General features: G+C 48.2%; 1 protein-coding gene across 1 annotated transcript in view; it reads right to left on the bottom strand.

The window, feature by feature from the left end:
* Positions 1-23,180, bottom strand: part of SCARA5 (scavenger receptor class A member 5) — a 256,237-nt gene that overhangs the window by 63,887 nt on the left and 169,170 nt on the right. Inside the window, exon 7 of the mRNA XM_075269325.1 lies at positions 21,824-21,877. Coding sequence (XP_075125426.1) covers positions 21,824-21,877 — 54 coding nt within the window. The remainder of the gene's footprint in view (positions 1-21,823; positions 21,878-23,180) is intronic.

Here is a 23,180-nt window from a genome sequence, read left to right as displayed (position 1 = left end):
ATTTTTATTTTTACATCGATGTTGGAGGCCTTGAATTTTTGGCCGGGTGAGTTGACTTTATATGCCGACTATTTTGGAATACACATTCCTTCTTGTTCCATTACTATAAATTGAAATTTAGGGGAAAATAGAAAAACAAATGAGCCATGCATATACATACAAGGTCCATCTCGTAGAGCCTAACCAGGCAGCTGCTTTGGGGCTATTGGAGAGGTGGGCTATTCTACCCCCTTTGCTACTCGGTGGGGGAACCTGAATATGATTCCTATCTCAGTTGAACTACATAGTGGTAAGGGACTGGAGAACAATCCGGAAAGTTATGAATGTATGGAAGGGAACCAAACACCAAGCCATATTGTACTGAGAGACTCGGTCTTGCCTATGTACACCAATAGAACTGAAGAGGTACCATATTTCCACCCAATCCAGTAGGAATCTCCATGTCTCCACCCAATCCAGAAAGAAGCTCCATATCTCCACCCAATCCAGTAAGAAGCTCCATGTCTCCGCCCAATCCGGTAAGAAGCTCCATGTCTCCGCCCAATCCGGTAAGAAGCTCCATGTCTCCGCCCAATCCGGTAAGAAGCTCCATGTCTCCGCCCAATCCGGTAAGAAGCTCCATGTCTCCGCCCAATCCGGTAAGAAGCTCCATGTCTCCGCCCAATCCGGTAAGAAGCTCCATGTCTCCGACCCAATCCGGTAAGAAGCTCCATGTCTCCGCCCAATCCGATAAGAAGCTCCATGTCTCCGCCCAATCCGGTAAGAAGCTCCATGTCTCCGCCCAATCCAGAAAGAATCTTCATGTCTCCACCCAATCCAATAAGAAGCTCCATATTTCCACCCAATCCAGTAAGAATCTTCATGTCTCCACCCAATCCAATAAGAAGCTCCATATTTCCACCCAATCCAGTAAGAATCTCCATGTCTCCACCCAATCCAATAAGAAGCTCTATATTTCCACCCAATCCAGTAAGAATCTCCATGTCTCCACCCAATCCGGTAAGAATATCCATGTCTCTATCCAATCCAGTAAGAATCTCCATGTCTCCACCCAATCCAGTAAGAATCTTCATGTCTCCACCCAATCCAGTAAGAAGCTCCATATTTCCACCCAATTCAGTAAGAATCTCCATATCTACACCCAATCCAATAAGAATCTCCATGTCTCCACCCAATCCAGTAAGAATATCTATGTCTCTACCCAATCCAGTAAGAATCTCCATGTCTCCACCCAATCCAGTAAGAATATCCATGTCTCCACCCAATCCAGAAAGAATCTCCATGTCTCCACCCAATCCAGTAAGAATCTTCATGTCTCCACCCAATCCAATAAGAATCTCCATGTCTCCACGCAATCCATTAAGAATCTCCATATCTCTACCCAATCCAGTAAGAAGCTCCATGTCTCCACCCAATCCAGTAAGAATCTCCATGTCTCCACCCAATCCAGTAAGAATATCCATGTCTCCACCCAATCCAGAAAGAATCTCCATGTCTCCACCCAATCCAGTAAGAATCTTCATGTCTCCACCCAATCCAATAAGAATCTCCATGTCTCCACGCAATCCATTAAGAATCTCCATATCTCTACCCAATCCAGTAAGAAGCTCCATGTCTCCACCCAATCCAGAAAGAATCTCCATGTCTCCACCCAATCCAGTAAGAATCTTCATATCTCCAGAATCTCCATGTCTCCACACAATCCATTAAGAATCTCCATATCTCTACCCAATCCAGTAAGAAGCTCCATGTCTCCACCCAATCCAGAAAGAATCTCCATGTCTCCACCCAATCCAGTAAGAATCTTCATATCTCCACCCAATCCAATAAGAAGCTCCATATTTCCACCCAATCCAGTAAGAATCTCCATGTCTCCACCCAATCCAATAAGAAGCTCCATATTTCCACCAAATCCAGTAAGAATCTCCATATCTACACCCAATCAAATAAGAATCTCCATGTCTCCACCCAATCCAATAAGAAGCGCCATGTCTCCACCCAATCCAGTAAGAATCTCCATGTCTCCACTCAATCCAGAAAGAATCTCCATATCTCTACCCAATCCAGAAAGAATGTCCATGTCTCCACCCAATCCAGTAAGAAGCTCCATGTCTCCACCCAATCCAGTAAGAAGCTCCATGTCTCCACCCAATCCAGTAAGAAGCTTCATGTCACCACCAAATCCAGTAAGAAGCTTCATGTCACCACCAAATCCAGTAAGAAGCTCCATATTTCCACCCAATCCAGTAAGAATCTCCATGCCTCCACCCACTCCAGTAAGAAGCTCCATATTTCCACCCAATCCAGTAAGAATGTCCATATCTCCACCCAATCCAGTAAGAATCTCCATATCTCCACCCAATCCAGTAAGAAGCTCCATATCTACACCCGAGACTCATGAGAACCAAAAGTGCCTAATGGTATCATGATTCTGGATCTTCTTGCTAGAAAAGCCCTCTAAGTACCCTAATTTAAAGAAGTCCAAATTAGTGAACACCCCCCTTGTAGAAGACAGACATGACTTCTAACATACCAATAATACACATTCTCATGAGGGTTGGTTCTCAGAAGACGCCTATGCCCTCAAGGCGTCAGAGATGCCCGATGGACTTTGTGTTCCACCATTTCCTAAATGGAAATCCAATAAAATCTTGGAGGGTCTGAACCTTCTGAAGATTCTCATTCATCTCTTCCAGGCCCAGCTGATGGGGCGGGGGTCTTATTAAATTCTTCTGAGAAATTAGAATGAAGTTGGTTTCTGGTCAAACCATATGATGTCACCGCCGTAATAAACAGGAAGGACAGGGGTCACGGCGTCTTATTTTTTTTTCCACTCGGGTCGTATTTCCTTGGTAATCTAATTTTTCAGCGTTTGTCTTGTGGAATTGACATATCTTGTTTTCTTGTGAGTGTGACAGACATAGACATTCCTCTGTGGAAGAGGCCTGAAGAGGGCGCCAGGAGACCTGCCCCTAACTATTTTCTGGGCCAGGGGAGACCCCAAAGTATAATAATAGCACTCCAGCTTGTGCCGAACGAGTGAAAAGAAATTTGGTGAGGTTTGCCCATCATTACTTCTTACCTAATCTGGCAACAAGTGTTCCATTTGCCTGCAGCTCCCCCAGAGGAAGATTAAAGTATTACATGGTAACTCTAATGTAATGCATAGACGTGGCAGATCCTAAAGATATTCCATGTTCTAATAGGAAACATGAAGATTGGGGCTCAAGTTTATGTATGAGATAAATATTATAGGATGTGATGATAGATCCGGGGGCGGCTGTCATCCTACAGGGCTCGGGGATCACATGGATCTGATTGTGATATATGAGGATATAGTATACGGGGACCCTGCGTTGCGTTCGGACTGACTATGCCGCGACTTCCCCCCATAGCTCAGTGATGATATAGGAGAGGGGAGCCGGTAACATATGTAGGAGACGGTGATTTCCGAGAGGTCATGAAATATGAGGTGTCAGGTGACCCCCCACACACTATTAAAATATGAGCTCCCTATTTATCATTTATTGGGGTCCATGTGGTTTGTATTGAAGTGACGGCGCTCACGTGTGATCTGGAAAATATAAACCAGACGATCGGAAGAGTCGACCAACAAGTCAGAGAATGGCGATGGTATGGATGTGGGGCAAGGTATGAGTATGGGGCACACGATGGACACCCAAGGGCAAAGGATGTGCCAAGGGGCCATAAGTCGGGCTGAGCCGATCTTGAGATTTCAGGATCGATTTTAAAATCCGATTTCCGATCATTTTCCAGCCGATCTCGATCGCGAGATTTGCCCGATCGACGATTGGGATCCGATCTTTTCCGATCCCGATCGCTCAGCCCTAGCCATAAGGTGCCCATTACTTCGGACGTGTAACGTGGCGTGATAGTCATGTTCAAGGACATTGGTGCAGTTAGACCACGTTTTTGGGAACAGAGTAAAGGTAATTCCACCTATGTATCGGGGCCCCCATAGCTGGTACCAGTAAGGGCCCCCCATTTTGACTTTGCCATAGGAGTCTCCTCTGCTCCCTAAAAGCCCTTGGTTATGATTATACCATTCCAGGTATTGTCCTGAATAACACAGCGCCATACCTGTCCTTAGGTTGTGTCTGGAATTGCAGTGAATAGAGCTGAGATGCAATACCACATACAACCTGTGAACAAGAGTGGCGCTGTTTTTACAGCACAGCAGTTGTGTTTTTTTTTTTTTAACCTGGACAACCCCTTTAAATGTCACACATAAATAATAAATATCTGCATAGTCATTTATTCTCAAGTTTATTGATACCCTCCCCCATATCATCATTCAGAATCAGTATCCTGCAGAGCGGCTGGTTCTTGTAGTGCTTCTGTACAACACATGTACAGTATATATATTTCACAACTTAATTAATGTGCTGTCAGTACAGGGTGATGTACTGTTACTAGAGGGAAGTATACTGTGACTAGAGGTAGGTGTGCTGTTACTAGGGTTGAGCGATCGGAAAAGATCGTATCCCGATCAGCGATCGAGAAAATTTCGCGATCAGGATCGATTGGAAAATGATCGGAAATTGAATTTTAAAATTGATCCTGAAATCTCAAGATCGGCTCAACCCTTAGCTGTCACTAGAAGGTGGTCTGTTATCTTGGTAGATCGGGCAGTCCTCTCTTGGTTTGCACAATGTACATGGAGGGGCACTATTCTGACAATACTATTCATTGGGAACTCTTCTGGCACTGTTTATGGGGGCACTCTGCTGATATTACTAATAATGGGGCACTCTTCTGGCACTGTTTATGGGGGCACTCTGCTGATAATACTATTCATTGGGCACTCTTCTGGCACTGTTTATGGGGGCACTCTGCTGATAATACTATTCATTGGGCACTCTTCTGGCACTGTTTATGGGGGCACTCTGCTGATAATACTATTCATTGGGAACTCTTCTGGCACTGTTTATGGGGGCACTCTGCTGATATTACTAATAATGGGGCACTCTCCTGGCACTGTTTATGGGGGCACTCTGCTGATAATACTATTCATTGGGAACTCTTCTGGCACTGTTTATGGGGGCACTCTGCTGATATTACTAATAATGGGGCACTCTCCTGGCACTGTTTATGGGGGCACTCTGCTGATATTACTAATAATGGGGCACTCTTATGACACTGTTTATGGGGGCACTCTGCTGATATTACTAATAATGGGGCACTCATGACACTGTTTATGGGGGCACTCTGCTGATATTACTAATAATGGGGCACTCTTCTGACACTGTTTATGGGGGCACTCTGCTGATAATACTGTTCATGTGGCACTTTTCTGGCACAGTTTATCTGAGCACACAGCTTGCAGTATTATGTAATATGTTACACCTATTGGCACTATTTATGGGGCCACTCTGCTTAGTCTCTTTATAGGGGCACTCTGTACATTTGTGGGCGTGGCCTGTACTTATGGGCAGGGTTAACAGAGAAAAATTTTATAAAATAAATTCTTAAATGAAAAAAATTCTTAAAAGTATTCTAGTTGATTTGTGCGGCCACCGGAGGTCGCTGTGCTGTCATTGTGGTGACTAGTAGATGCTGTGTATTGTCACTAGAGGGGGCGGCCTGGTGTCACTGTAGGGTCCTGTGCTATATATTGGCACTAGATGGCGCTGTGTGTTCTTACTTCAGGCTACTCCCTGTAGTGTGCTATGTATGGCTGCACGTGCTGTCACTAGGGGGCGCTGTGGGACCAGATATTTTTGCTATTTTTGCTTTTTTGCACTTGGATCGGTTTTCTTTACCGCACTTGTTAAATCCTAATCGAGAACAGATTTATTGAAACCAAGAAGATATTAATTAGAAGACATGAAACTAGGGTGTGCCCTTACTGAGGCCCCTCCCTTTATTGAGGCTCCTCCCATTGTTGAGACTCCTCCCCTTCCCCATGTTGTGGTCACCTGACAATCATGTTTATTCATTATAATAGATATGATCTCTCCATGCACGGCTCAGGCTCAGCAACCAATATAGACAAGCACAGCAGCAGTGTAAAGCATGGGGGACAGAGAAGCAGACTGGGAACTAGGGGGACTGACCACTAGGGGGCCCACATTTTTGTTCTAAAGACACCAGTCTCTGTATTCTTCATGGGACCTGTAACCACTAGGGGGCCCCCTCGCTTTTTGCTATAGGGCCACCTGTACCAGGATAAAGATGTTTTCATGTTAATTTTCACCACTAGGGGGCCACATTCCTTTTTTTTTACTATAAGGCCCTGGATATAGGTGGTTTTTTTTTTGTTTTGTTTTTTGTATTATTGGGTCCTATCACCACTAGGGGACTCCATATTTTTGCTTAAAGGCCACTTGTACAAGATTAAAGTTTTTTCTAGTGCTGTGACCACTGGGGGGCGCTCCATATTTTTGTTATAAGGTCACCTCTCCCAGGATAAAGGTTTTTGTTTGCATTTTCAGCATTTTTATGGGATTTGTCACCACTAGGGGGCCCCCACTTTGTGCTATAAGGCCATCTATCATAAAATAAAGGTTTTTTCATGGTCCCTGTCACCACTAGGGGGCTCTGCATTCAGTCATCCTATGAGTACCTAGTGAGGCGGCAATAAATTCAATGGGATGCTATAAGGATGGCGGCCATATTGGTTGTAAGTGAGAGCATAACTATAGGGCAGCCATATACATGGTAGGTGGGGGCCATGCTACAACTTTGCCGCTACATACTAGAGATGACGAAATTTAATGTGAGTGACGAGGAGGTTGCTCCAAATCCTGGACAATCCCTTTAATAGCTATATAGACCTAATACGTCTCACAGCTGAGAGTTTGTTACTATTGTATCCAATCTATGTGAGCCAAACACATCACCACCAACCTCTCCTCTGTCCTTATAGTTTGTTACAATGTATCAGAGCATGTGAGGATTGTCTAGCCTGGATACAACTGTAACAAACCCTCAGCTCTGAGCTCTCGGGGTCTTTAGCCACAATCACTACCACGTCTATGTCATCCAGCGGTCACATATCTAGAGGCGCGGGTCATGAGAATCCGGGACACGCTGTGCGGTTATCATCCACAGCCTGAGAAGACTTCATAGACGTTGTATCTGCTGCAGGAGGCGCCATGTCTGGGCCGTGTCTGGTTTGTGTCATGCGGAGAAGTGAATGGGTCAGGTCTTTATTCTTCTGTAATATGGGGCCGACTATATCAGTGTATGGGGCTAGTGAATTGGGGGGCCATAGGGCACTGAACATGGAGGACAGGCCAGTGGGCTGAGCGTGCACCCCATTATATAGCTTGTGTCAGACCCCGATTCATGACAGGCCCTTTAAGGCAAATTGCAGACAGCTGACTGCTTTAGACTTTACATGCCACCCAACTGTGTCCTGGATTCAGCAGCAAAGTCCGGGATTCTGGGTCCTGTCCCGCTGTCCCGGTTGGTGGGAGGTACCATATGTCCCGGTATCCTCAGGACGCAGGTGGGTTAAATATAATGGTGAAGCAGGAGCCATCCTAAGACAGCTGTGTGCTCCGGCTCTGGGAGTTGTAGGCGCAGTGTGATGATGTCACTCACATTGCGCCTACAGCTCCAGGGACACTCCGAGAGAAGAGCGAGTGGAGCGAGGAGAGGTATCAATGGTTTTATGTTAAACTGGGAAGAGGGGCATTAAACTAGAGACAGATGAAGGGGACATTAAACTGGGGGAAGATAAAGGGGGGACATTAAACTGGGGGCAGATGAAAGGGAGCATTAAAGTGGAAGTAGATTGAGGGGGAGTTAAACTGGGTCTGATGAAGAGGAGACATTAAACTGGGGGAAGATGGAGGGTGGCATTAAACTGGGGGCAGATGAATGGGGGATGTTAAATTGGGGGAGATGAAGAAGAACATGAAACAGGGGGCAGATGGAGGGAGACGTTAAACTGGGGCAGCTAGAGGGGGGCATTAAACAGTGGACTGGGACATTATACTGGGGGAAAGTTGGAAGGGGACACTAAACTTGTGGAGCACATTAAATTGTTTGGGTAGCTAGAGGGGGACATGTCTGCCTCTAGTTACTCACAGTTTTTACTCGCAATTGTTAGGATTTTATCCTGTGTTTTTACATTGCTCAGGGAGGACAAATTTAAGACTGGGTTATCGTATGCCAATCTTACTAAACGGCCCGAGTGGCTCAGGGGCCAAGAGATTTATGCAGAGGCTGCGATCCTCCGCCCTGCAATGGCCACAGCCATATACTGGGGCTTACGGCAAAAGTGTACCTCAGTATCTATCCCCCCCTCCTTGCCCTTTCTGCCACATTTCGGTCCGGTGTGTCCTTACCCCTAAGGTTGCTTGTACACTAGGGTTGAGCGATTGGGATCGGAAAAGATCGGATCTTGATCAGCGCAGCGCCGCACCTCCCATGAGGCGACCTGAAGCGAGCGCTTCAGGCGGCGCTATGCCAGGGCCTCAGGGAGGGCGGCATTTTTGCTTCCCTAAGCCAGTCCAGGACAAGCTGTCCTGGACTGACTTATCACCGAGCGGTGGTTTGGGGAGGCCACTGGAGCAGCGCTGCTCCAGCAGCCTCCCCTCACGCTCAGGCAGAGAGCAGGCAGTCTCCGGCCTACTCTCTGCCGGCGAACGGCGCTAAGCCCCGCCCCCTTCACTTGGCCACGCCCCTGACCCATCCGGCCATGCCCCTTCTCCGCCCCCTCCTCCCGGCGGGGGGGGGGGGGGGGGGCGGCTTTCTGCAGCTAGCCTCGGGCGGCGAAAGGAGCAGGCTCGCCCCTGGATCAGCGATCGAGTAAATTTCACGATCGCGATCAGGTTCCGATCCCGCCTAAAAAAGATCGGGAACGGAATTACGATCCCGATCGCTCAACTTACCTGCACAGATCCACTGCCGCTCCCCGTTCTTCTCTTTCCTCTTCTTTCTCATTCACATGTGTTCAGAGTGCCGTGCGCGCCCCCGCCTCCCTAGGCTAGTGTTAGAGATGCAGGGAGAAGGCGGGGCTTGTGGCTTAGGAGAGTGTGGGCGGGTACTGGGAGGGGAGACGTAAGTGATGCACTCACATCTCCCCGCTCTGTACCCGCCCACACCCTCCAAAGCAACAACAAGCCCCACCTACTCCCAGGATCTCTAACACTAGCCTAGGGAGGCAGGGGTGCACACGGCGCTCTGAAGGCATGTCAAAGAGAAGAGAAGCGAGAAGAACGGGGAGCGGCAGTGGATCTGTGCAGGTAAGCGGACACCAGGGAGGACTAAGTAGCCGGCGGATTTTTTTTTAATCACTACACAGCGTGGAGTCCAAAAACTAAAGCATTAAATTTTTGGACTCCATGCTGTATAGTGAATAGGATAGTTTTTAAAATCCGATCTTTGATCATTAAAAAAAATCCCTTTGACTTGCATTAGGATCGGAATTGGGACCGGGATCGAATGGAAAATGATCGGAAATCGGATTTTAAAAACGATCCTGAAATCTCAAGATCGGCTCAACCCCATTGTACACAATGCACAAGGTGCACAGTTATAGCCTGGCTATTAGGGGGCACACATGACTTGCACGAATTGCAGGGCTGCATCTGTACTTCGTATACTATCGTACATGTCCTATATTTGTCCTTTTCATGGATCCATCAATAGACTTGAGCCTGTTGCCCTGTTCCTGGAACCTCCCCTTTAAGTAATTTAATTTTCGTCTGTAATGGCTCTTTAAGGCTTAGCACGGTAGAATCGAGCCCGAAACATTCCGAAAATTCAGGTCATTTTTTTTCTTTGGCAAAACATAAACTATGTGCAAGAAGGAAAAAATTCAGCGGATCCACTCCATTACTATTCATCTGGAGATGATGATGGCCGCCTGGACCGGGGCCAAGTGTGTCCGATGTCAGTGCTGCAGCAGGAGGGCGAGATATAAAGTAAGTGGCTGCATAGTCCTGAATGGGGGATTTATCACTGTTATACCATGCTATGTACTCAATGTCAGGCAGCTGCCGCAACAGCAGATACAATCCTGTAGTGTTCTAACAGTGGGAACGGCATCTTATATAGATCTACATGCTTAAAGGGACAAACCAGACTTGAGACTTACGTTAGACATCACTTTTAGGGGCAACCACTGGAAAGTATAGGTGTAGGTTAATGTAGTCGGTAGGGGAGCAGGACACTGCCTAAAATAAGAGTCAATAGACTGTACTTACAAATGTATACATGCCACAATGCACATGCACCACATGGATCAATTGTGTTAGAAACTTGGTCAATTGGGCGTGGCTTATAAAAGTGGGTGTGGCTTATAAAAGGGGCATGGCACATTAGAAAATGGGTGTGGCTTAAGATGTCACATTGAGTTCCAAAACTTTGGTATCCACAAAGGCAATAAAGGTGGTGTAAAGTTAAACTAAATTTGTCATCCGGCATCATCCACTGTGATAAATCTGGTGTAATATAAGAATACGTCAAAATCTGCCCCTATATATAGCCCCAGCCTATATGTCCAAGGTGATCCAGTACTATATGATACGCAGATTTATGGTTGTCAGGAACCTTGGGGACCAGGCCGGTACTAGTGCCCCATTCAGCATGGGCAGGTGATGTACTCTCTGATGACTAACCCATGGCCACCAAATGTCGAAGGTTGAGTACGGTCAATACCCTCACAGATAGACCATTTGCCTTAGGCTTGCCTATCTGTAGTGGCGCCACCATTAACATTCAGGACAATCAAACTGGGGTATCACTTTTATAGTGGAAACCAGTAGAAGCTGCTGCTGGAAACATCTGGTGCCAGTTATCTTAGGGTAAGTTCAGACGGGGTTTTTTGGACCGGAACCTGAGGCGGCCTCCAAAAGCCGGGTAGCCGCAACTGTAAGCCAGTGCACTGCACCGGCATCTAGCCGTGCACTCCACTCCAGATTAGGCCCAATGTATGGGCCTAGTCCAGAGGAGGGTGTGTCTTCAGGCCGAATCGCAAGGTGACTCGCCCTGAAGAATGAGCATCTCACTTCTTTTTTTTCCGGAAAAAACTCCTCATCGGCTCCCATTGATTTCAATGGGAGCCGTCTTTTTGGTCAGGATTTTGAGGCCGTATCCGCCCAAACCAAAAACCCCATCTGAACTTACCCATAGGGAAAGTAGTGAGATCAATTGCAAATGGCACCCACTAAAATCAATGTGCCTTCAGTCCATAGTGGTGGACCTCCATAACCATAAGGCATGCTTGGCATGTATCTTGGCACCAGTTGGGTTCTTAGACACCTCCAAGTACTGTGGTCTATGTATCTGGGGTATCTGTCCAGGACTTCGTCTCGTTCAAGCTGCAACTTTTAGAGGTTATGTTCCATTATTCCAAAGATATAACACTTGGCATCAAGTTTATCACCATCGCAAACCCCGATGAAACGAAACATTGACAAATTGACCCTACTTATCATGTCTGTGAAGGGAAGCTAACTATGGACATCATTTTTATGGTGGGAACCAGTAGAATCTGCCACTAGATACCTCTGGTGCCGATTATCTTGGGGAAAATAGGATCGACTAGGTCAGTGATTCCCAAAGTGGTCTAGGTGGACCCCCAGGGGTCCACAGGAGACTTGATGGGGGTCTACGTTGGCGTGGATATTATATGGAAATATCCAACCATAGAATATGGTAGAAATGTAGCAGCAGAGGGTCAACCGAAACCAATAAAATTTTGAAAGTGGTCTATGAGAGGTTGATCGGCTTGTCCATTCCCTGTTTCTTCTGATGACTTACACAAGTGGACGTCGCCCTATAACATCAATAAACCTCCAGTCCACAGTGGTGGACCTCCATAACAATACGTCATGCTCTTGGCACCGGTTGGGTCCTGTTCCTCAGACACTTCCAAGATTTGTATCCTATGTATCTCAGGTAATTATTCACACCACACTGTAACTTTTTGAAATTCTGCTCAACCATATTAGACGTGGCGCCAAGTTCATCGCCATCGCAGCCCCGATGAAACTAAATGGTAGAAACAGAAGTGATTTCAGGGAGATGGACGACTTATCCCGGCGCGGTGCAGCGCAGCAGACAGCTGAACTGGAAACAACAAGTCCTCTCCTAGCACGCCTGCCTATAAAAGCACCAGGAAATTGCTTACAAATGAGACATTCGTAGGGATAAAACAGATGCACATTTTTCGCTCCGTTTTGGAAACGCGAAGTGTCTGTTTCTGTCCTGAGAGGGGCTTTGCATCAACACAATGAGGTTTTGTTCACGGATAAAAGAATGGCTGCCTTGAAACGCGTTCACCGGGGAGGTGACCTCTCTCCTGTTACAGGATCTGATTACATGACTTAGGCTATAGTTATGCACGCGTTTCGCTCTAGGCTCACTTCTCTGACACGTCTGCCCGTGGATATGGATGTGACTGCTGAGGTGGAAAGGTTGGAATAGGTTAAATCCTAAAGACTAACATGGTCGGTACCTGCGACAGATACACTGGTTACCTGCAAATCTACAGAGCGCTCCATAAACATCTGTACATGTCTGCTCTCATCTGCAGTACTACACCACTCACTATTATCACTCACACAAAGACCTACAACTCCCATCATCCTATAATACGTATATCCTTTACTGTCTGCAGGACATCTCTTGTGCTGCACCATGTCTGTAGCTGACTGTCCGGGATCACTAACTTTTATGGGCAGGGTCTTCCCTCCTGTAGAGTGTAAGCTCTTATAAGCAGGGTCTTCTCTCCTGTATAGTGTAAGCTCTTATGGGCAGAGTCCTCTCTCCTGTAGAGTGTAAGCTCTTATGGGCAAAGTCCTCTCTCCTGTAGAGTGTAAGCTCTTATGGGCAGAGTCCTCTCTCCTGTACAGTGTAAGCTCTTATGAGCAGGGAACTCTCTCCTGTAGAGTGCAAGCTCTTATGGGCAGGGTCCTCTCTCCTGTAGAGTGTAGGCTCTTATTAGCAGGGTCCTCTCTCCTGTAGAGTGTAAGCTCTTATAAGCAGGGTCCTCTTTCCTGTAGAGTGTAGGCTCTGATGGGCAGGGTCCTCTCTCCTGTACAGTGTAAGCTCTGATGGGCAGGGTCCTCTCTCCTGTACAGTGTAAGCTCTTATGGGCAGGGTCTTCTCTCCTGTAGAGTGTAAGCTCTTATAAGCAGGGTCCTCTCTCCTGTACAGTGTAAGCTCTTATGGGCAGGGACCTCTCTCCTGTAGAGTGTAAGCTCTTATGGGCAGGGTCCTCTCTCCTGTACAGTGTAAGCTCTTATGGGCAGGGAGCTCTCTCCTGTAGAGTGTAAGCTCTTATAGGCAGGGTCCTCTCTCCTGTAGAGTGTAAGCTCTTATGGGCAGGGGACTCTCTCCTGTAGAATGTAAGCCCTTATGTGCAGAGTCCTCTCTCCTGTAGAGTGTAAGCTCTTATGGGCAGAGTCCTCTCTCCTGTAGAGTGTAAGCTCTTATGGGCAGGGTCCTCTCTCCTGTACAGTGTAAGCTCTTATGTGCAGAGTCCTCTCTCCTGTAGAGTATAAGCTCTTATGGGCAGGGTCCTCTCTCCTGTAGAGTGTAAGCTCTTATGGGCAGGGTCCTCTCTCCTGTAGAGTGTAAGCTCTTATGGGCAGGGTCCTCTCTCCTGTACAGTGTAAGCTCTTATTGGCAGGGTCCTCTCTCCTGTACAGGGTAAGCTCTTATGGGCAGGGTCCTCTCTCCTGTAGAGTGTAAGCTCTTATGGGCAGGGTCCTCTCTCCTGTAGAGTGTAAGCTCTTATGGGCAGGGTCCTCTCTCCTGTAGAGTGTCAGCTCTTATAAGCAGGGTCTTCTTTCCTGTATAGTGTAAGCTCTTATGGACAGAGTCCTCTCTCCTGTAGAGTGTAAGCTCTTATGGGCAAAGTCCTCTCTCCTGTAGAGTGTAAGCTCTTATGGGCAGGGACCTCTCTCCTGTAGAGTGTAAGCTCTTATGAGCAGGGAACTCTCTCCTGTAGAGTGCAAGCTCTTATGGGCAGGGTCCTCTCTCCTATAGAGTGTAGGCTCTTATTAGCAGGGTCCTCTCTCCTGTAGAGTGTAGGCTCTTATAAGCAGGGTCCTCTTTCCTGTAGAGTGTAGGCTCTGATGGGCAGGGTCCTCTCTCCTGTACAGTGTAAGCTCTGATGGGCAGGGTCCTCTCTCCTGTACAGTGTAAGCTCTTATGGGCAGGGTCTTCTCTCCTGTAGAGTGTAAGCTCTTATAAGCAGGGTCCTCTCTCCTGTACAGTGTAAGCTCTTATGGGCAGGGACCTCTCTCCTGTAGAGTGTAAGCTCTTATGGGCAGGGTCCTCTCTCCTGTACAGTGTAAGCTCTTATGGGCAGGGAGCTCTCTCCTGTAGAGTGTAAGCTCTTATAGGCAGGGTCCTCTCTCCTGTAGAGTGTAAGCTCTTATGGGCAGGGGACTCTCTCCTGTAGAATGTAAGCTCTTATGTGCAGAGTCCTCTCTCCTGTAGAGTGTAAGCTCTTATGGGCAGAGTCCTCTCTCCTGTAGAGTGTAAGCTCTTATGGGCAGGGTCCTCTCTCCTGTACAGTGTAAGCTCTTATGTGCAGAGTCCTCTCTCCTGTAGAGTATAAGCTCTTATGGGCAGGGTCCTCTCTCCTGTAGAGTGTAAGCTCTTATGGGCAGGGTCCTCTCTCCTGTAGAGTGTAAGCTCTTATGGGCAGGGTCCTCTCTCCTGTACAGTGTAAGCTCTTATGGGCAGGGTCCTCTCTCCTGTACAGGGTAAGCTCTTATGGGCAGGGTCCTCTCTCCTGTAGAGTGTAAGCTCTTATGGGCAGGGTCCTCTCTCCTGTAGAGTGTAAGCTCTTATGGGCAGGGTCCTCTCTCCTGTAGAGTGTCAGCTCTTATAAGCAGGGTCTTCTCTCCTGTATAGTGTAAGCTCTTATGGGCAGAGTCCTCTCTCCTGTAGAGTGTAAGCTCTTATGGGCAAAGTCCTCTCTCCTGTAGAGTGTAAGCTCTTATGGGCAGAGTCCTCTCTCCTGTACAGTGTAAGCTCTTATGAGCAGGGAACTCTCTCCTGTAGAGTGCAAGCTCTTATGGGCAGGGTCCTCTCTCCTGTAGAGTGTAGGCTCTTATTAGCAGGGTCCTCTCTCCTGTAGAGTGTAGGCTCTTATAAGCAGGGTCCTCTTTCCTGTAGAGTGTAGGCTCTGATGGGCAGGGTCCTCTCTCCTGTACAGTGTAAGCTCTGATGGGCAGGGCCCTCTCTCCTGTACAGTGTAAGCTCTTATGGGCAGGGTCTTCTCTCCTGTAGAGTGTAAGCTCTTATAAGCAGGGTCCTCTCTCCTGTAGAGTGTAAGCTCTTATAAGCAGGGTCCTCTCTCCTGTACAGTGTAAGCTCTTATGGGCAGGGACCTCTCTCCTGTAGAGTGTAAGCTCTTATGGGCAGGGTCCTCTCTCCTGTAGAGTGTAAGCTCTTATAAGCAGGGTCCTCTCTCCTGTACAGTGTAAGCTCTTATGGGCAGGGACCTCTCTCCTGTAGAGTGTAAGCTCTTATGGGCACGGTCCTCTCTCCTGTAGAGTGTAAGCTCTTATGGGCAGAGTCCTCTCTCCTGTAGAGTGTAAGCTCTTATGGGCAGGGTCCTCTCTCCTGTACAGTGTAAGCTCTTATGTGCAGAGTCCTCTCTCCTGTAGAGTATAAGCTCTTATGGGCAGGGTCCTCTCTCCTGTAGAGTGTAAGCTCTTATGGGCAGGGTCCTCTCTCCTGTAGAGTGTAAGCTCTTATGGGCAGGGTCCTCTCTCCTGTACAGTGTAAGCTCTTATGGGCAGGGTCCTCTCTCCTGTACAGGGTAAGCTCTTATGGGCAGGGTCCTCTCTCCTGTAGAGTGTAAGCTCTTATGGGCAGGGTCCTCTCTCCTGTAGAGTGTAAGCTCTTATGGGCAGGGTCCTCTCTCCTGTAGAGTGTCAGCTCTTATAAGCAGGGTCTTCTCTCCTGTATAGTGTAAGCTCTTATGGGCAGAGTCCTCTCTCCTGTAGAGTGTAAGCTCTTATGGGCAAAGTCCTCTCTCCTGTAGAGTGTAAGCTCTTATGGGCAGAGTCCTCTCTCCTGTACAGTGTAAGCTCTTATGAGCAGGGAACTCTCTCCTGTAGAGTGCAAGCTCTTATGGGCAGGGTCCTCTCTCCTGTAGAGTGTAGGCTCTTATTAGCAGGGTCCTCTCTCCTGCAGAGTGTAGGCTCTTATAAGCAGGGTCCTCTTTCCTGTAGAGTGTAGGCTCTGATGGGCAGGGTCCTCTCTCCTGTACAGTGTAAGCTCTGATGGGCAGGGTCCTCTCTCCTGTACAGTGTAAGCTCTTATGGGCAGGGTCTTCTCTCCTGTAGAGTGTAAGCTCTTATAAGCAGGGTCCTCTCTCCTGTACAGTGTAAGCTCTTATAAGCAGGGTCCTCTCTCCTGTACAGTGTAAGCTCTTATGGGCAGGGACCTCTCTCCTGTAGAGTGTAAGCTCTTATGGGCAGGGTCCTCTCTCCTGTAGAGTGTAAGCTCTTATAAGCAGGGTCCTCTCTCCTGTACAGTGTAAGCTCTTATGGGCAGGGACCTCTCTCCTGTAGAGTGTAAGCTCTTATGGGCAGGGTCCTCTCTCCTGTACAGTGTAAGCTCTTATGGGCAGGGAGCTCTCTCCTGTAGAGTGTAAGCTCTTATAGGCAGGGTCCTCTCTCCTGTATAGTGTAAGCTCTTATGGGCAGGGGACTCTCTCCTGTAGAATGTAAGCTCTTATGTGCAGAATCCTCTCTCCTGTAGAGTGTAAGCTCTTATGGGCAGAGTCCTCTCTCCTGTAGAGTGTAAGCTCTTATGGGCAGGGTCCTCTCTCCTGTACAGTGTAAGCTCTTATGTGCAGAGTCCTCTCTCCTGTAGAGTATAAGCTCTTATGGGCAGGGTCCTCTCTCCTGTAGAGTGTAAGCTCTTATGGGCAGGGTCCTCTCTCCTGTAGAGTGTAAGCTCTTATGGGCAGGGTCCTCTCTCCTGTACAGTGTAAGCTCTTATGGGCAGGGTCCTCTCTCCTGTACAGGGTAAGCTCTTATGGGCAGGGTCCTCTCTCCTGTAGAGTGTAAGCTCTTATGGGCAAGGTCCTCTCTCCTGTACAGTGTAAGCTCTTATAAGCAGGGTCCTCTCTCCTGTAGAGTGTAGGCTCTGATGGGCAGGGTCCTCTCTCCTGTACAGTGTAAGCTCTTATGGGCAGGGACCTCTCTCCCGTAGACTGTAAGCTCTTATGGGCAGGGTCCTCTCTCCTGTAGAGTGTAAGCTCTTATAAGCAGGGTCCTCTCTCCTATACAGTGTAAGCTCTTATGGGCAGGGACCTCTCTCCTGTAGAGTGTAAGCTCTTATGGGCAGGGTCCTCTCTCCTGTAGAGTGTAGGCTCTTATAAGCAGGGTCCTCTCTCCTGTAGAGTGTAGGCTCTGATGGGCAGGGGACTCTCTCCTGTAGAGTGTAAGCTCTTATGGGCAGGGATCTCTCTCCCGTAGACTGTAAGCTCTTATGGGCAGGGTCCTCTCTCCTGTACAGTGTAAGCTCTTATAAGCAGGGTCCTCTCTCCTGTACAGTGTAAGCTCTTATGGGCAGGTACCTCTCTCCTGTAGAGTGTAAGCTCTTATGGGCAGGGTCCTCTCTCCTGTACAGTGTAAGCTCTTATGGGTAGGGAGCTCTCTCCTGTAGAGTGTAAGCTCTTATGGGCAGAGTCCTCTCTCCTGTAGAGTGTAAGCTCTTATGGGCAGGGGACTCTCTCCTGTACAGTGTAAGCTTATGTGCAGAGTCCTCTCTCCTGTAGAGTATAAGCTCTTATGGGCAGGGTCCTCTCTCCTGTAGAGTGTAAGCTCTTATGGGCAGGGTCCTCTCTCCTGTACAGTGTAAGCTCTTATGGGCAGGGTCCTCTCTCCTGTAGAGTGTAAGCTCTTATGGGCAGGGTCCTCTCTCCTGTACAGTGTAAGCTCTTACGGGCAGGGTCCCCTCTCCTGTAGAGTGTAAGCTCTTATGGGCAGGGTCCTCTCTCCTGTACAGTGTAAGCTCTTATGGGCAGGGTCCTCTCTCCTGTACAGTGTAAGCTCTTATGGGCAGGGTCCTCTCTCCTGTACAGGGTAAGCTTTTATGGGCAGGGTCCTCTCTCCTGTAGAGCGTAAGCTCTTATGGGCAGGGCCCTCTCTCCTGTAGAGTGTAAGCTCTTATGGGCAGGGTCCTCTCTCCTGTACAGTGTAAGCTCTTATGGGCAGGGTCCTCTCTCCTGTAGAGTGTAAGCTCTTATGGGCAGGGTCCTCTCTCCTGTACAGTGTAAGCTCTTACGGGCAGGGTCCCCTCTCCTGTAGAGTGTAAGCTCTTATGGGCAGGGTCCTCTCTCCTGTAGAGTGTAAGCTCTTATGGGCAGGGTCCTCTCTCCTGTAGAGTGTAAGCTCTTATGGGCAGGGTCCTCTCTCTTGTACAGTGTAAGCTCTTATGGGCAGGGCCCTCTCTCCTGTAGAGTGTAAGCTCTTATGGGCAGGGCCCTCTCTCCTGTAGAGTGTAAGCTCTTATGGGCAGGGTTCTATCTCCTGTAGAGTATAAGCTCTTATGGGCAGGGTCCTCTCTCCTGTACAGTGTAAGCTCTTATGGGCAGGGTCCTCTCTCCTGTAGAGTGTAAGCTCTTATGGGCAGGGTCCTCTCTCCTGTACAGTGTAAGCTCTTATGGGAAGGATCCTCTCTCCTGTACAGTGTAAGCTCTTATGGGCAGGGTCCTCTCTTCTGTAGAGTGTAAGCTCTTATGGGCAGGGTCCTCTCTCCTGTACAGTATAAGCTCTTATGGGCAGGGTCCTCTCTCCTGTACAGTGTAAGCTCTTATGGGCAGGGTCCTCTCTTCTGTAGAGTGTAAGCTCTTATGGGCAGGGTCCTCTCTCCTGTACAGTGTAAGCTCTTATGGGCAGGGTCCTCTCTCCTGTACAGTGTAAGCTCTTATGGGCAGGGTCCTCTCTCCTGTAGAGTGTAAGCTCTTATGGGCAGGGTCCTCTCTCCTGTACAGTGTAAGCTCTTATGGGCAGGGTCCTCTCTCCTGTACAGTGTAAGCTCTTATGGGCAGGGTCCTCTCTCCTGTAGAGTGTAAGCTCTTATGGGCAGGGTCCTCTCTCCTGTACAGTGTAAACTCTTATGGGCAGGGTCCTCTCTCCTGTAGAGTGTAAGCTCTTATGGGCAGGGTCCTCTCTCCTGTACAGTGTAAGCTCTTATAAGCAGGGTCCTCTCTCCTGTACAGTGTAAGCTCTTACGGGCAGGGTCCCCTCTCCTGTAGAGTGTAAGCTCTTATGGGCAGTGTCCTCTCTCCTGTACAGTGTAAGCTCTTATGGGCAGGGTCTTCTCTCCTGTAGAGTGTAAGCTCTTATGGGCAGAGTCCTCTCTCCTGTACAGTGTAAGCTCTTATAAGCAGGGTCCTCTCTCCTGTACAGTGTAAGCTCTTATGGGCAGGGTTCTCTCTCCTGTAGAGTGTAAGCTCTTATGGGCAGGGTCCTCTCTCCTGTACAGTGTAAGCTCTTATGGGCAGGGTCCTCTCTCCTGTAGAGTGTAAGCTCTTATGGGCAGGGTCCTCTCTCCTGTACAGTGTAAGCTCTTATGGGCAGGATCCTCTCTCCTGTACAGTGTAAGCTCTTATGGGCAGGGTCCTCTCTCTTGTAGAGTATAAGCTCTTATGGGCAGGGTCCTCTGTCCTGTACAGTGTAAGCTCTTATGGGCAGGGTCCTCTCTCCTGTACAGTGTAAACTCTTATGGGCAGGGTCCTCTCTCCTGTAGAGTGTAAGCTCTTATGGGCAGGGTCCTCTCTCCTGTAGAGTGTAAGCTCTTATGGGCAGGGTCCTCTCTCCTGTACAGTGTAAGCTCTTATAAGCAGGGTCCTCTCTCCTGTACAGTGTAAGCTCTTACGGGCAGGGTCCCCTCTCCTGTAGAGTGTAAGCTCTTATGGGCAGTGTCCTCTCTCCTGTACAGTGTAAGCTCTTATGGGCAGGGTCTTCTCTCCTGTAGAGTGTAAGCTCTTATGGGCAGAGTCCTCTCTCCTGTACAGTGTAAGCTCCTATGGGCAGGGTCCTCTATCCTGTACAGTGTAAGCTCTTATGGGCAGGGTCCTCTCTCTTGTAGAGTATAAGCTCTTTTGGGCTGGGTCCTCTCTCCTGTAGAGTGTAAGCTCTTATGCGCAGTGTCCTCTCTCCTGTAGAGTGTAAGCTCTAATGGGCAGGGTCCTCTCTCCTGTACAGTGTAAGCTCTTATGGGCAGGGTCCACTCTCCTGTAGAGTGTAAGCTCTTATGGGCAGGGCCCTCTCTCTTGTACAGTATAAGCTCTTATGGGCAGAGTCCTCTCTCCTGTAGAGTGTAAGCTCGTATGGGCAGGGTCCTCTCTTCTGTAGAGTGTAAGCTCTTATGGGCAGGATCCTCTCTCCTGAACAGTGTAAGCTCTTATGGGCAGGGTCTTCTCTCCTGTAGAGTGTAAGCTCTTATGGGCAGGGTTCTCTCTCCTGTAGAGTGTAAGCTCTTATGGGCAGGGTCCTCTCTCCTGTACAGTGTAAGCTCTTATGGGCAGGGTCCTCTCTCCTGTAGAGTGTAAGCTCTTATGGGCAGGGTCCTCTCTCCTGTACAGTGTAAGCTCTTATGGGCAGGATCCTCTCTCCTGTACAGTGTAAGCTCTTATGGGCAGGGTCCTCTCTCTTGTAGAGTATAAGCTCTTATGGGCAGGGTCCTCTGTCCTGTACAGTGTAAGCTCTTATGGGCAGGGTCCTCTCTTCTGTAGAGTGTAAGCTCTTATGGGCAGGGTCCTCTCTCCTGTACAGTGTAAGCTCTTATGGGCAGGGTCCTCTCTCCTGTAAAGTGTAAGCTCTTATGGGCAGGGTCCTCTCTCCTGTACAGTGTAAGCTCTTATGGGCAGGGTCCTCTCTCCTGTAGAGTGTAAGCTCTTATGGGCAGTGTCCTCTCTCCTGTAGAGTGTAAGCTCTTATGGGCAGGATCCTCTCTCCTGTACAGTGTAAGCTCTTATGGGCAGGGTCCTCTCTCCTGTAGAGTGTAAGCTCTTATGGGCAGGGTCCTCTCTCCTGTAGAGTGTAAGCTCTTATGGGCAGGGTCCTCTCTCCTGTACAGTGTAAGCTCTTATGGGCAGGGTCCTCTCTCCTGTACAGTGTAAGCTCTTATGGGCAGTGTCCTCTCTCCTGTACAGTGTAAACTCTTATGGGCAGGGTCCTCTCTCCTGTACAGTGTAAGCTCTTATGGGCAGGGTCCTCTCTCCTGTACAGTGTAAGCTCTTATGGGCAGGGTCCTCTCTCCTGTAGAGTGTAAGCTCTTATGGGCAGGGTCCTCTCTCCTGTACAGTGTAAGCTCTTATGGGCAGGGTCCTCTCTCCTGTACAGTGTAAACTCTTATGGGCAGGGTCCTCTCTCCTGTACAGTGTAAGCTCTTATGAGCAGGGTCCTCTCTCCTGTAGAGTGTAAGCTCTTATGGGCAGGGTCCTCTCTCCTGTACAGTGTAAGCTCTTATAAGCAGGGTCCTCTCTCCTGTACAGTGTAAGCTCTTATGGGCAGGGTCCTCTCTCCTGTACAGTGTAAGCTCTTACGGGCAGGGTCCCCTCTCCTGTAGAGTGTAAGCTCTTATGGGCAGGGTCCTCTCTCCTGTAGAGTGTAAGCTCTTATGGGCAGGGTCCTCTCTCCTGTAGAGTGTAAGCTCCTATGGGCAGGGTCCTTTCTCCTGTGCAGTATAATCTCTTATGGGCAGGGGTGCTAAGCTACTTTTTGAGCTTGACTCTCTACTACGGAGCTCCACCTCTGTCTATGATACTTGATGCATACCCCATGTGTAGACCATCATCTATTAACCCTTTATGATAACAGTAGTCATTCCAGGAACAAACACAAGATGAATCATCTCTCACCTATTTCTCCTCTGTCTCCTTTCTCGCCCTTTTCTCCTCTTTGCCCGCGATCACCTGAAAATAAGAGAAAATTTGTGAGAAATGTATCGTCCACGATGAAGGATAAGAGCACTAGACAGACTTTTGGGGGATATATAAAAAATATTCCTTTGGCCATGGTTTGTGCAAATGCTCGTGGTAAGTAGAACAGTGTCTGGTCTAATCCGTACCTGTTCTCTAAAAGCCTCATGGCCCCTTTAAATTCCCCCTGCTAAATATAATGAAAAAGTAAATGCCCCCCTCCCCTTCATATTCTAGGGTATCTTAGTATATGAACATGGAATATTTCCCATTCAGCCGTCATATTAGGAATCTTCATCATGTAAAGTCAGTGTTCCCCGGTGAGCCGCGCGGCCTATACTCCCCTGCCATGTATACAGCCTGTATTACAGCATTATGGGTGCGTCCCCCGCATGTTCTTAGCGTGTACGGTCAGCAGTGATTATCTTGACGCAGCACAAGGTCTCGGAGCTTCAGTGAGAAGGATCTGGTTACATAACACAAGGAGTGTGGGGATATTTATTGGGAGCAGGGACTCAGCAGGAATGTGTAATTCCTCACATGGGACGCGGCTCCGCTTCCTCCGTGGCGGGCTGCACGCCATTTAGTTCAGATCTGCACTTGTTCTGATCGACGATTTACTAGGAACACGCAGGGAATCGGTGTAAATAGAGGCCACGATTACTGAGGGCAGTCCTGTATGTATGTGAACCTGTACGAATACGGAAGGATAAGGGACACAGGTTGTCAACCTGTCCGTGTATAATACTTACTGCGGTGATATCACTATCACTGTACTACAATTAAGTCAACCAGTTACCATATTATAATACCATCTGCATCAGGCACCAAAGCACCGCCATAGTGTGCATGTGATAGCACTAGAGACAGTACCTATGTATAGCATCCATATAATACTCCTCATAGTGCACATATAATAATACCGGTCACAATACACACGGGTATCATCCATAGCATCAGTATAATAATACTCTTTATAGTGCTCATATAATAATACCGCTCACAGTACACATGCATATCATCCATAGCGTCTGTCTAATAATACTCCTCATAGTGCACATATAATAATACCAGTCACAATACACACGGGTATCATCCATAGTATCTGTATAATAATACTCTTCATAGTGCTCATATAATAGTACCGCTCAAAGTACAAATGTATATCATCTATAGCGTCTGTCTAATAATACTCCTCATAGTGCACATATAATAATACCGGTAAGAATACACACGGGTATTATCCATAGTATCTGTATAATAATACTCTTCATAGTGCACATATAATAGTACCGCT

The sequence above is a fragment of the Leptodactylus fuscus genome, chromosome 3, assembly GCF_031893055.1.
Source record: "Leptodactylus fuscus isolate aLepFus1 chromosome 3, aLepFus1.hap2, whole genome shotgun sequence".
In the NCBI taxonomy this organism is placed as follows: domain Eukaryota; kingdom Metazoa; phylum Chordata; class Amphibia; order Anura; family Leptodactylidae; genus Leptodactylus; species Leptodactylus fuscus.
This window is presented reverse-complemented; position numbering and strand designations above follow the sequence as displayed.